General features: G+C 44.6%; 1 protein-coding gene across 2 annotated transcripts in view; it reads right to left on the bottom strand.

Moving 5' to 3' along the window:
• GRB10 (growth factor receptor bound protein 10) overlaps positions 1-14,825 on the bottom strand; it is a 173,503-nt gene that overhangs the window by 84,711 nt on the left and 73,967 nt on the right. For both annotated transcript variants that reach the window (XM_068147707.1, XM_068147708.1), the window contains exon 3: positions 4,769-4,862. In XM_068147707.1, coding sequence (XP_068003808.1) covers positions 4,769-4,862 — 94 coding nt within the window. The remainder of the gene's footprint in view (positions 1-4,768; positions 4,863-14,825) is intronic.

Here is a 14,825-nt window from a genome sequence, read left to right as displayed (position 1 = left end):
AAACCAGCACAGCAAGGTACACTAAAGGGAAAAAGGTAAGGAACATAACACAATAAATATTTTAGCCAACTTTAATCCTTCCAAAATTTCTGCTCACATTAAGTACCTATTAAAGCAGCTTTGTTGGTTTTCCTTAAAAAGAAAGGGAAGTCTAGCAGTTTTCCTTAAAAAGGAAAGGAAGACTATGAGTTTTCCTTAAAAAGAAAACTCCCCTCCCCTCTCAGTTTTCTCCTCTGCAGACTGAAAACTAAAAAGCCCCAGGTCTCTCAGCCTCTCCTCATAGGGCAAAACCTGGCACTTGGTCTCATTGAATCTCACATAATCAACCTCAGTCCATCGATCCAGCCCATCCAGATCCCCCTGTAAAGCCTTCCTAACCTCAAGCAGATCAACACTCCCTACTGGCTTAGAGTAATCTGCAAACTTAATGAGGGTACACTAAATCCCCTCATCCAAATCATCAATAAAGATATTGAAGGGAACCAGCCCCAGTACTGAGCCCTGGGGAAACATCATACATGATACTGTGACCAGTCATCACTCATGACCAGTCACCAACTGCACTGAACTCCATTCACCACTGACCCTTGGGCCCATCAATCCACCCATTATTCTTCCCCCAGTGAAGCAGCCACCCATCCAAGGCAGAAGCAGCCAGTTTCTCCAGGAGAAGACTGCAGAAGACTGTCAAATGCTTTATTGAAGTCCACATAAACAACATCCACAGCCTTTTGCTCTTCCACAAGTGGGACACCTTGTACAAGATCAGGTTTGTCAAGCAGGACCTGCCCTTTGTCGAGCCATACTGACTGGGCCTTATCACCTGATTGGCCTGCACATGCTGTGTAATGGCACTCAGGATGACCTGCTCCATGACATTCCCCAGCACTGAGGTCAGACTGACAGCTCTGTAGCTCACTGGGTCATCCTTCCAGCCCTTGTTGGCATAGCATTTGGCAATCTCCACTCAACTGGGACCTCTTTGGTTAGTCAGGACTGCTGATAAATAACGGCAAGTGGCTTGGTGAGCACTTCCACCTTCTCCCTCAGTACCCTTGAGCGTATGACTTTTGGCCACACAGACTTCTGTATCAGTGGAGTAACAGGTCACTAATTATCTCCTCTTGGATTATGAGGGCTTCAGTCTGCTCTCCATCCTTGTCTTCCAGCTCAGTGATGGGTATCTTACTACTACAGATTGAAGTAAAGAAAGTACTAAGTACCTCATCGTTTTCCTCATGACCACTATGTTCCCCCTCCCATCCAACAAAGGACAGAGATTCCTCTTAGTCCTCCTTTTGCTGCTAATATATTTGTAGAATAATTTCTTGTTGTCTTGAACAGTTGAAGATAGATTAATTTCTAGTCAAGCTGTGGGTCTTCCATTTTCCTCTGTATAGCTTCACAACTGTTTAGTCCTCCTGAGTGGCCTGCCCCTTCTTCTGAAGATCAGGAACTCTTCTTTTCTCCCAAAGCAGCAACCAAATCTCTCTATTCAGCCAGCCCAGCCCTCTATCCTGCCCACTCATCTTTTGGCACATGGGCACGTCCTCTTCCTGCATCTTTAAAACTTCCTTGTTGAACAACATTCAGCTTTCCTGGAGTCCCACGTCCTCTGGGGATTCTGTTGACCAGTCTCCAAACCGGACCAAAGCACGCCCACTGAAAGTCCCAGGTAGCAGTTCTGCTGACCTCCCCTCTTTTCTAACAATTGAGAAGCCTATCATTTCATGAACACCATACCCAAGATGGTTCCTAATTATTATCTGCCCACAAGTCCTTTGCTGGTTGCAAGCAGCAAGACCAGTAGGTCATCTTCCTGTTTACTGTGTGACTAACACAACTGCACAGGAGCTAGGTCAGACCATATCATGATAACGCTCTCTGAAGCTCTGCATGCTCTACTCTTCTCTGCAGTACTCATCAATCAGTTACTACATTATGTGGTAGCTCTTAAAATACTGGTTCTTTCAAGTTCTTGGACAGGAACGTGTATTTCATATGCTATGAAGACTATAGATGCTCACGCTTGGGACAGGAAAAACACAAAGGACATAACATCACGCTTGCAGTCACTTCCGGCCTTCAAAAAGTTCCCAAAGCAGCAGATACTATACCTGTAAGGCACCCTGCTTCCCTCCAACACTGCAAAAAGGCAGAAGTGCTACAGCCCAGCCCAGCACTCCAGGCCACCTCTGGGGATTTGGGTTTCAGCTCTTAATCCATGCCACTCCCATAATAGCATTGTATGATCACAGGGGTAGGGGCAAGATTAATAACATATCAAACAACTGCTTCAGTGACAGAATCATAAAGATTTTTAGAAATACTGGGTTTGATTACTCCCAGTCTGCTGCTGTAGGAAAAAATCCCAAACAATTTGCAGGTGCAAAAGTGCTCTTTATTTCAGAAACTACTGGGGAAAACATTAATAGGGCTTTTCTTTATAAAGAAGCCTTCAACAGCCAGTATCTCTATGAGAATATTCTCTTTAAAGCTAGCTGTTTCTCAAATTAATTTGGCCCAGTTTTATATACAGACATTTGTCTCAAAGTAGTTGAGGAAAAGCCACACAGCAGGTGACACTGTATGGATCCTTCTGTGGTACTACACTATTGACAGAGGCAAAGGAGGATGCAAAAAGGAAGTATACTCTGTAAGGGAAACATCAGGCTACAAAGACCTCATTTTGCCGTCAAAATACAGTATGATCTCTCTCTTCAATAAACGTTCAGCAGCCACACATCACAGTATCACAGTACATGTTCTCACTCTCCACATAAACTTAGACTGCACAGGATGTGCTCCCCAAAAAAAAAACACCCTTGATTAAAAGGCTATTTTAAAATACCTTCAGAAAAAGTCAGCTATATAGAAATGCTCCAGGATTTGCACAGCCCACAGTAAGTGAAATCAATGTGACAGCACTATTCTAATACACATGAAAAATGGAATCTATAAGGTCTGTTGGTAAGCATGCAAGCACACCACAACACAATGCCTGTCCTGCTCGAAGCTTTAGATTGAATATGTTATCTTCTACTTTCTATTTTCAGCTGAAAGCAAAGCTTTAAACAACTGGAAGACTTAGGAAGAGGGAGTAAATTGAAATACACTCCTCATTCTGGGGACATGGGCAGAGTCCAATGGGATGGCATTTAACAAGTCCAAGTGCCGAGTGCTGCACTTTGGCTATGGCAATCCCATGCAGAGCTACAGGCTGGGGTCAGAGTGGCTGGAGAGCTCCCAAACACAGAGGGACCTGGGGGTGCTGATCGACAGCCACCTGAATATGAGCCTGCAGTGTGCCCAGGTGGCCAGGAGGGCCAATGGCATCCTGGTCTGTATTAGGAATAGTGTGGCCAGCAGGAGCAGGGAGGTCATTGTGCCCCTGGACTCTGCTTTGGTTAGGCTGCACCTTGAGTCCTGTGTCCAGTTCTGTAAGAAAGACAGTGTAAGAAGGACATCGAAACACTTGAACGTGTCCAGAGAAGGGCAACAAGGCTGGGGAGAGGCCTTGAGCACAAGCCCTATGAGGAGAGGCTGAGGGAGCTGGAGTTGTTTAGCCTGGAGAAGAGGAGGCTCAGGGGTGACCTCATTGCCCTCTACAACTACCTGAAAGGTGGTTGTAGCCAGGAGGGGGTTGGTCTCTTCTCCCAGGCAACCAGCACCAGAACAAGGGGACACAGTCTCAAGCTGCGCCAAGGGACGTTTAGACTCGAGGTGAGGAGGAAGTTCTTCACCAAGCGAGTCATTCGTCATTGGAACGGGCTGCCCAGGGAGGTGGTGGAGTCATCGACCTTGGAGGCGTTCAAGAGGGGATTGGACGTGGCACTTGGTGCCATGGTCTAGTCATGGGGTCTGTGTTGATAGGTTGGACTCGATGATCCTCGAGGTCCTTTCCAGCCTAAGTGATACTGTGATACTGTGACATACACTGCATTCTGGGACTTTTATGTCAAATTTAAATAGCCTTGAAGACCTAAAAGTTACGAAATTCGCAAACAAAAGAAGCTGGATTTTAAAAGACAAAGTGAATCATGCCACATTTAGTAAATATTTTAAGTAATATATTTGTGGCCTTTTGTTTCAATAGCATGTGCTGACTGCAGTACTGGTTTCAATACAAAAGATGACTTTCAAGGACTCGGTTCCAAATTAAGCTCTCACGAACTCTGAGGGTAAGGGATTTAACTTGTTAAGATGGCACACTCTGTTATTAATTATTTAAAAGAAAAAGTAAAGCTGAAATAAGAAGTCCCTGAGATAATAGCATTTTTTTAAATTCAAATATGTGGATAGAAGCTTGCAAAGACTTTTGAGTTGCATCCTGTTCAGAACTTTCCTTCCCCAAACAGGCCAGTTTCTGTTAAGCAAAGCAAGTAAGCATACTCTTTTCTCCTACTGCAAAAGTTGAGCCAGAGCCCTGAACCCTGCTTACAGACATCAAATAGTTTTCAAATGCAACTTTAGCATCACATTGAATTCAATTTCAGTACTTCCCTCCTCCCTCTTCCTAGAAGTAGAGCATACCTACCACCCAGATCAGCAGTTCCAGTCTGGGCTCTCCTGGCATGAGATGCAGGAGTTCATGGTCTTCATTCATTGTTCATAGGACAACAGTGACAAAAAAACCCCAACTATTTCTTAGCAATCCTCCTCTAACCATTCAGAAATATATTTTTCTTTCCTTTAATGAGAAGGAGACATAAGCAGTGCATTGGGTTTCCCTTGTGGAGCCCAGAATCCCTACCCCACTGCTCCTTACCTTGGTGATTCAAGGAGATGCGGTTAGATGGTTCTTGGAAACCCGGTTCCATCAGATCCCGACGACCATGAGTTGAAGTCTGATCTACATTGTCCTAAAAACAGGAAAGCACAAAGTCATATCAAAACAAGTAAGCTACACTGCACAGAGCCAAACCACTGATACAAAAAAAACCCTTGCCATACCTTTGAAAGGAGAAACCAATATTGGAAGAGGGAAAACAGTGGAAGATTATTGGGGGACTCTAGAATATGACATTAATACAGATAGCATGAATCCAGAATCAATAACTACACTGTTGGCTCATCTGTACATCAGTTTTGCATTTCAAACTGGGAATCAGCGATGCAAATGCCCTGCTTAGTTTAATAAAAGCTTCTTCTTGCTTTAAATTATATGGAGGCTTGAGGCTTTGTTTCCTTTAATTCAATGCCTGTGGCTTAGGGGTTTGTAACTAATTAACTGGACTGAAACAGATTCAGTAGTGAACTACCAAACCTCAGAGGGAATCAGAAGTTCAGTTTAGATAAACATCCATTGCTCTGGATGCCAACCTGTAGTTTTTGTTTTCATTTTCTCATACTAGAACTCTCAGAAGATCAGGTTTCAAGAAGTTTTAACAGAAACTGAATTTGGCTAAGTCTGAAACACCACAGTTACTCACAGATTAAAAACAACAACCAACCAACCAACCAACCAAAACCCAAACAAATAGGAGAAAGCAAGAGAAGTGAAATAAAGTAAGAAAAGCAAGGTAAGTCACACTGACTTTTAGAAGCATAAGAAGGACTTTCAAAGCAAGTTTCACAAAGCTGGCATACTTTTGCATATACTAGTTAAGGGTGGGTAGGGAAAAACAGAAGCAAGTGCATAAAATGTACTGCAGATGTTAGTCAGTTAGAAGGTAGAAAGGCTCTGCAGAGGGACCTCGACCGACTGGACAGATGGGCAGAGTCCAATGGGATGACATTCAACAAGCCCAAGTGCCGAGTGCTGCACTTTGGCTACGGCAATCCCATGCAGAGCTACAGGCTGGGGTCGGAGTGGCTGGAGAGCTCCCAAACACAGAGGGACCTGGGGATAGTGGTTGACAGCTGGCTGAACATGAGCCAGCAGTGTGCCCAGGTGGCCAAGAAGGCCAATGGCATCCTGGCCTGCATTAGGAATAGTGTGGCCAGCAGGAGCAGGGAAGTCATAGTGCCCCTGTACTCTGCTTTGGTTAGGCTGCACCTTGAGTCCTGTGTCCAGTTCTGGGCCCCTCAGTTTAAGAAGGACATCGAAACACTTGAACGTGTCCAGAGAAGGGCAACAAGGCTGGGGAGAGGCCTTGAACACAAGCCCTATGAGGAGAGGCTGAGGGAGCTGGGATTGTTTAGCCTGGAGAAGAGGAGGCTCAGGGGTGACCTCATTGCCCTCTACAACTACCTGAAAGGTGGTTGTAGCCGGGAGGGGGTTGGTCTCTTCTCCCAGGCAACCAGCACCAGAACAAGGGGACACAGTCTCAAGCTGCGCCAGGGGAGGTTTAGACTGGAGGTGACGAGGAAGTTCTTCACTGAGCGAGTCATTCGTCATTGGAATGTGCTGCCCAGGGAGGTGGTGGAGTCACCGTCCCTGGAGGCGTTCAAGGGGAGATTGGACGTGGCACTTGGTGCCATGGTCTAGTCATGGGGTCTGTGTTGATAGGTTGGACTCGATGATCCTCGAGGTCCTTTCCAACCTTAGTTATACTGTGATACTGTGAAAATTGACAACATGAATGTATATCACTGCCCATAAACTGTGCTGCAGTAATATATGTGACTGTGTATGTATTTCTGCTATGCCCAAATCATGGGATAAATACACAGCAGCATGACACACGTTTATGTCAAAACACAGAACCACCTTCACAGCAAATGACACTGTAATTATGGCAGAGCAATAACATGCACACAGTGAGCAGCAAATCAACTATGCACAACCATGAGCTCCGAGTCCAACATTTCCATCTCACGGAATACAGGCTAGTACTCAAAAATAGAATAGATGTAGTGTTTGGGGATAAGAACTGTATACAGTTATACAAGAGATTAAATAAATTATAATATCTCTTCTTCAGAGAGTCTGTCTCAAACAGCAGATACTTGAGTTGCGATTCAAGCACTCAAGCACCACTCCTGAGTGCCTTCATCATCAAGGATCAACTCAAGAGTGCACAGGCCCCTAGCAAGAACTACCAACAGTTGTATGACTAAGGAGGGCTTTCACAAATAAACAATATATGATCAGATACATATGGCATCGATCTATCTATGCCAAAGAAAACTGGGACCACTCAGCACTCTGCCTCCAAATTAGCTACTTCCCCCTATAGCTCTTAACATCCTTGTGGCTGATTTTTGTGACATTGGTTGTTGCTTCATGAGCCACATCTAGCTAATCTCACTTGTGTTCATAATTTCTTCTTAAGAATCAGGACAAAAATTAGACCTCTTATCAGCATTTGGTTTCCTGAAACATGGGAGTATTTTCTAGCTCTTTTACTTGAGCTAACCAGAGTACATGTTAGGAACAAGCAACTCCTGACCTCCCATCTCTGTCAAATTGCTTGCAAGCACAGGGTATCGCATCCTGATATTATTACCACGTTTGGAGGGCTAGTCTTTTTCACTGCATATATCTCATTTTATATGGGATATCACAGAACCAGCACTAACCTGGCCCACAACATCTCAATTTTAAATTTCAGGCAGGAAATCTGGGGCCTGTAGCATGAAAGAGCTACTTGCAGGAAGCAGGAAGCAGATACAAAACTAAGAGCCTACTCCCCAGAAAGTTTAGAGTATTTCTTTCAAATGTTCCAAGGACATCAGGAGGAAGGAAATGTTTATCTAGGAAAAGTTTCATTCAAAACTGAAGGCTGAAATCCTTGGTTATTTCAAACCAAATGACTCCCTGGTTATTTCAAACCTAGTACAAAGGCTGAAAGGTGAACACTGAAGGCACATAGAACAAAGCAGCAGAACTTCACTCCTCCTAGTGCAGCTTTCCTTGTGTGTTTCCTCCTATGAAATTCAACATCACATGTTTTTACTGGGTAGCTAAAACCTCACTGACACAATTTCACAGCATAACTTCCACTTCCCAGGAATGAGTCCAGACATCTGACACACAGACATCCCAAAAGAAACAAAAGGTGAAACAGGAAAATCAATCATAAGCCATTTGTTACATTTCTAAGTAAGTTTTCAGTTGTCCCAAGCCTTAAAAAGTTATTGGAAAGCAAGATTTGGGCAGTACTGTGTAGTGACAGAGGATGAGATGTGGCCAAGGCGCATCTTTTTACCTTTGGGTTTTCCACAGCAGTAACACACTTAACTGAGAAGAGCTTGTTTCAGGCTTACAGCTGGCTTCCAGCCCATAACTCTTAAACTAAATCAGATTATGTTTTAGATTTTCTTTTTATTAAAACAAACAAACAAAAACCACCAAAAAAAAATCCCAAACAAAACACTGAAACACACACAGCAAAGAAAGAAAACTCCAAACAAAAACCCCAAACGCTACACAAAACCCCCAAGCACCTAGCAATCGCTAGTAATGTGCAGGAATAGGATTCATAGTATCAGTCAGGGTTGGAAGGGACCACAAGGATCAGCTAGTTCCAACCCCCCTTGTCATGGGCAGGGACACCCCACAATAGATCAGGCTGGACAGAGCCTCACCCAGCCTGGGCTTAAACACCTCCAGGGACGGGGCCCCAACCACCTCCCTGGACAACCCATTCCAGGGCTTCACTACTCTCATGGTGAAGAACCTCCTCCTCACATCTAGCCTGAATCTCCCCACCTCCAGCTTCATTCCATTCCCCCTAGTCCTATCACTACCTGAGATCCTGAGAAGTCCTTCCCCAGCCTTCCTGTAGGCCCCCTTCAGATAGTGGAAGGCCACAATTAGGTCACCTCGGAGCCTTCTCTTCTGCAGACTGAACAGCCCCAACTCCTTCAGTCTGTCCTCATAGGAGAGGTGCTCCAGCCCTCTGATCATCCTCGTGGCCCTTCTCTGGACATGTTCCAGCACCTCCAGATCCCTCTTGGAATAGGGGCTCCAGAACTGGACACAGTACTCCAGGTGGGGTCTCCCATAGGGGGAGGATCACCTCCCTTGACCTGCTGGCCACACTTCTCCTGATGCAGCCCAGGATCTGATTGGCTTTGCGGGCTGCAAGTGCACATTGAGAGCTCATGTTGAGCTTTTTGTCCACCAGCACCCCCAAGTCTCTCTCCTCAGGGCTGCTTTCCAGCCAGTTACTGCCCAGCCTGGATCTGTGCCTGGGATTGCCTCGACCCAGATGCAGGACCCTGCACTCGCTTTTATTGTACTTCATGAGGTTGTCTTGTGCCCACCTCTCCAGCCTGTCAAGGTCCCTCTGGATGGTCTCCCTTCCCTCCTGGAATCAGCTATGCAGAAGATGCTGAGAACCACAAGCCTGGTTCACAAAGCTTAAGGCCAAGTCACAGTAACATACATCAATGTTTTCAGAGGCAGACGTTACAATGATTAATAACTGCGTGTACCGTCCTTACAAAGCTGATACACCTGCCTGCTTCATTAGATGTAAACCCCTGCCCATAAGGCGTACAGAATTCTCTTGCAGCTTGAGCAAAGTGTGGAACCAAAGGTTTCCTCGGGGCGCTGAGGGCTGGCACAACCCAGGTGCTAAAGTAAATCAACAGATATGCAAAAACAAAGCCACACCTGTTAAAGCAATGTGGGCAGCAGAGGAGAAAAGGTAAGGGTGTCGTGATTAAAAGAGTTTCACATGATCCTCCAGAATCTGTTTGTGTCCGTTCTGCACAGACAAACCGTGGCACTTGGCCAGTTGCAGCAGAGATCATGCAGACACTGAAACAAGGTTGAAAGAAGAAATGGAAAGAAAAAAAAACCCAAAGTTACATAACTGCTCCATGCCAGAGGCCTCCTTGTTGAGCTCCAGCTTAAGGCCCTGGCTGAGGCCCTCCCTCAGTAAGGTGGGCACCTTCTGTGCTCTATCACCCCCTCCACTGCTGCTGAAACCAGGCTTCTGGTAAATCATGTTTGCTCCACATTTTAATCTCCATCTCTCCCTCTTCCAATAAATGTTCTCAAAACGAAATTCAAGTGTGTTACTTAACTTACTGTACCATCCAGCTATTGTGGTATTTTTAGAAGCCAGCCAAGCATTAGCCCTTGCTGACTTGTTTGCATGTACTATTTTCTCTGCCAGTGAGAAGCATCTGTGACCAAGGACGATTTAATCAAGTGACTAGCAAGAGTGCTAGAAAGATCTGAAGCAGAGTTTGTTTTTTTCTGAAGTCCTTTAAAGCATTAGCTTTGCTTATAGGGGAACACACCATCATCATGGCAGGTTAGATTTCAGTGTCCTTTTGCAAACCCATATTGCATGACACAAAATGAGACACGCTTGCATTGCATTAGGAGCCAAAGTCCACTCATAGACAGCGTTATCTCTGCACACCAGTAATCAAGACAATCTGGATTTATTTTTCAGTCTATAACCAAGCCTTTCAACTTGCACTCACTCAACTATGACATAAAATGTTTGCCGCTGTTTGTGCCAGCACGATAAGCATTTCGATTATCAAAGGAAACATTAAAAATGGTCTTTTAATCAGGGAATCAGACAGCCATATACTACAGCAGTCCTGTTCTTTGAACATGTGCTCTTTAATCACTTTTTAGCTTCAAGTGCTTCTGGTCCCACCTGCAGTATAGCTCAGAAAAGTACTCAGCAATACAAGACAACATTATAAGGCTGACCACTGTGTTGCTACTACTGTACTGCTGCTTCTCTCATCCTGATACCTTCAGCAAAGGTTATCCACTCAGTCATTCAGGATAGTCTCACAGGTAAATAATGCTAAAAGACAACAGAAGAAGAAGAAAGTACAAGTGCTGAAGTATCATCCATGCTTTCCTCCTTTTTTGGGGGAAAAAAGGGGCTTTACATTAGCAGACAGAGTAGCTTTCTCAAGAGATCTGAAAATCCCCTCTTACTGAAGGCTTCAACTTTTTCTAACTTCAGCAGTCACTGCAAGTTTACAAGATGAAGGAAAGCTGTGAGTGGCAGTGCAGCTTCTCGGAAGTTCCTGGGAGCATGGCCAGACCAAGGACATCCAGACCACCAAGACGATAGTCCCTGGTTTTGAATGTACTGTAGCTGTATGCAAACCCACACAGCCGTGCCCCTGAACAAAAGGTTCAATTGAGCAAGAGTCACGCATACTCATGCCAGCAGTCCCAAAGCAACAAATTAAGATCATGACATATTTCTGATGTTTGTACACTGTCCAGCAGAACAGAAAGTCAAGTCAGACACGCTGATGGGTTCCACTGCAGTTTAGAAGACTATCAAAGCAGATATGCCTCAGTTTGAACAGAGGCACTTCTGCCATGCCAGGAGCTCTCTGCCTACCCAGTCTTTCTATGTAGATGTCTTAAAACTATTTGAGGATAAAGATAAAATTAGTCAGTCATTACTTGAGCCACCTTACCTTTACTCTCTTCAGGCAACTTCTGTAAAGCAAAATGAAGTAAATTCTGCTAGCACAAACTGAATAAACTATTGCCAAGAATTCAGGTTTGACTGTTTCCCAAAAAAAGCCAACTACTAAAATTCACTGAAGAGGTGTCCACCAAAGGCTGTGAAAGAGTAGGCACACCTCCCAGCTCCAGGAAAGAGATACTTCAAAAAATTATGCTGCCTCTTTATATCCACAACTTTTTGCTCTTAAACAAAGGATATGGTAGCAGGCAGACTTTTCTTTACTCAGTACTGCCATTCTTAACATGCTTCAGGAGTTTCCTTAGGCCATAAACAGATTAGGCAGCATTTCTTACAAGGACTGCTTCATATGATTCTTCACTGCTCAAACAGAAGACATTTATGTTAAGTAAGTTTCTGCATTGTTTTCTAAGCTATGCTTCTTCATACCATGATTCTGCAGCTTTAGTTTACTTAAAGCATCAAATGCACAAGCAGGAGAACAGTCTCAAATACAGTGACAAGTATCCAGCTTCTCATCTAAATAAAATTCCCTACAGCTTGCTGGTACCCACAGCCACCCACAGAGTTTCTACTCTCACACAATTTTACTCTTAGCCCTGTGAAGGCACACACATAGGCTGTTAAAGGAAGAAATCCACCTGACAGTTCCAGACCAGTGTTCCAAGTTCTAATCCAAACTGCACAGTCTAGACCAATTAGTAATGCATGTGATGCTCACTTCTTCTTAGTGACTAAATGCCACAGGACAGTCCCCTACCAGACAGCTGTATGACAGAAACTCTATTTTCATACAGTTAACACCCCAGAGTTTGAGAAAATTTGTCCCTATAATGGTCATGAGGTCAGAGCAAGGCTCTCAGGTTTGTCCAAAGTCACTACTTTAAAGTTTACTTAAATACAGTTCATGCTTTTTACTGTCTTCTGCCCCAGCTCAAATCACATCTTCCCTGAGCCAGTGCGTAACATGTCATAGAAGCAAAGAAAACAAACAAAAATCAACCAGACTGTGCACACTAGCAAAAAAAAAACTTAAAGCACATTCTCAGAAAACTCACTTATTACATAATTAAAGACTTGCAACTAGGTTTCCTGCCCCTTAACCATAGTCATCTGACTAGGTAAGAGCCAAGTGAAAGGCGCAGTAAGTCAACAGAGTAACCATGAACCTAGAATCTTAGAATTCCCATTGTTAAGAGAGCTTGTACAAACAAGGGCTTAAAATAAATCCACTTAGCTTTGTCAAAAATTGAACTCTCCCTCCTGAAGTGGCAAAGCCAGTAGTGTCAGAAATCCTCCTGATTTTACAGTGCTGGCTCTCAAGACCGAGAGCAAAAACCCTAGAGACCAGGAACAAACATGCCCATCTTGTGATTATGGGAGTAGCTAAGGCAGCAACCCAGTCCTTCCAACATACCACAGTGTCTCTGATCCTTGGTGCTGCAAGTCACTGAAAATATGCAGTAACCTCACAGGTTGCACAGACCTATTACTACCCTAACATTCATACAACTCTCAGGCAGGCTTACCAGCCCACCATGCAACAGACACAATAGCTACGAGAAGCACAACAGACCAGAAATCAGCAAACAAGGAAAATGAGAGACTAACAGACTTCTGTCCATGTTCCATGTCTCTGTAGCGGCAGGGAATTTGTTAAGTGACACACAGGAATTACATTACATCCCATGATGCAGAGGAAGGCAGAAAGGCTTGTCAGCCTAACCTTGAGGTAACTTCTTTCCTGACCACCCACCTGGGTTTCAATAACCCAGCAACCAGAAAGTCCTCCGATTCAGCAAAAAATTGGACCCTGCTGTCAATGCTGAAATCCTGCAGTGTGTGTCCCAATTCAGCAAACTGCTTCTTCTCCAGCACCTAGAAAAACAGCTTCCTTTAATGCATGGGCTGATATAGTTATATAATATAATGCTATAGCTGAGCCAGGAAGTTATTTTTCTGAAGGTGTCTCAGATTTCTTTTAGAAATTCTACCAGTTATGTGACTTCTCCTTACTTGCATTGCAACCTCTATCACAACAGGATGGTTTTACAGCAAAAAGCCTTACCTACCCCAGCTCCTTCCTTGCTTGTCTTTTATGGGTTGGGGTTTTTTAGTGTGGTTTTGGTGCTTGCCTCTCTTGTTTTTTGGGGGAGGGGTGTGGGTGTGTATGTGTGTTGGGTTTTTGATTGGTGTGTGTGTGTGTTTTGCTTCATTTTAGGTTTTGTTGTAGTTGTTTCATTTTTTTCAAAGAGAAGTGTGGTTCTTTAGCTCTTCAGGAAAACCAAATTTCAAATCTGCCCTGTCAGGAACTGAACCATGATTAGCAATGGCCAACTGCATTTGGTAGAAGCAGTTGATTCATAAAAGGCTTTTCTTCAGCAAGGCAGGAGTGAGCATACCATGGTAGCCTACTGCTTCAGCAATGCACTTTTGCAGCATGCATACACAGTAGCACTACAGATTCAGCTTCTCTAGGCTGGTTTTTGCAAAACTGGCATTAGAAGGATTTTCAACACTACTGAACCCAGAATTTGGCAAGAACTACATCACATTAAAATTCTCTCACTAGATGCAGTCCTCTCTGGGTAAAACTAACCACTCCTTGAAGAATTTAGCTGTCTCCCAGCACTCTGCACAAAGAAAATGGGCTGCATCAGGAGAAGTGTGGCCAGCAGCTCGAAGGAGGTGATCCTCCCCCTCTACTCAGCCCTGGTGAGACCCCACCTGCAGTACTGTGTCCAGTTCTGGAGCCCCTATTACAAGAGGGATGTGGAGGTGCTGGAAGGTGTCCAGAGAAGGGCCACGAGGATGATCAGAGGGTTGGAGCACCTCTCCTATGAGGACAGACTGAAGGAGTTGGGGCTGTTCAGTCTGCAGAAGAGAAGGCTCTGAGGTGACCTCATTCTGGCCTTCCACTATCTGAAGGGGGCCTACAGGAAGGCTGGGGAAGGACTTCTCAGGATCTCAGGTAGTGATAGGACTAGGGGGAATGGAATGAAGCTGGAGGTGGGGAGATTCAGGCTAGATGTGAGGAGGAGGTTCTTCACCATGAGAGTGGTGAAGCCCTGGAATGGGTTGTCCAGGGAGGTGGTCGAGGCCCCGTCCCTGGAGGTGTTTAAGCCCAGGCTGGATGAGGCTCTGGCCAGGCTGATCTAGTGTGGGGTGTCCCTGGCCATGGCAGGGGGGTTGGAACTACATGATCCTTGTGGTCCGTTCCAACCCTGACTGATACTATGATACTATGATATCCACAGTGTGCACTTTTAGGACTAGACTGCCATTTATTATGGTAGGAGAAAAATCAATGCAGCATGGTTACTCTTCTCTTTTAATCAGCTAGCAAGGAGGGAATCCAGCTGACAGGCTTAGAAATGCTAAAAGCTTTGTTCTATTTTTAATGAGCCTAAAACCACCTTGGCTGTTAGAAGACAGTTTATATAGTTTAAAGCTAAATGGTGTCTTAGAATACAGAAAAGAAATTCACAAGGTACTCAGGGAAAGAAGCCACTT

Source organism: Melanerpes formicivorus, unplaced genomic scaffold, assembly GCF_026170545.1.
Source record: "Melanerpes formicivorus ecotype bairdi unplaced genomic scaffold, bMelFor1.0.p_v2 SCAF_15, whole genome shotgun sequence".
NCBI classification, from domain to species: domain Eukaryota; kingdom Metazoa; phylum Chordata; class Aves; order Piciformes; family Picidae; genus Melanerpes; species Melanerpes formicivorus.
The sequence above is the reverse complement of the archived record's forward strand: the minus strand, read 5'-3'. Positions and strand labels throughout refer to the sequence as shown.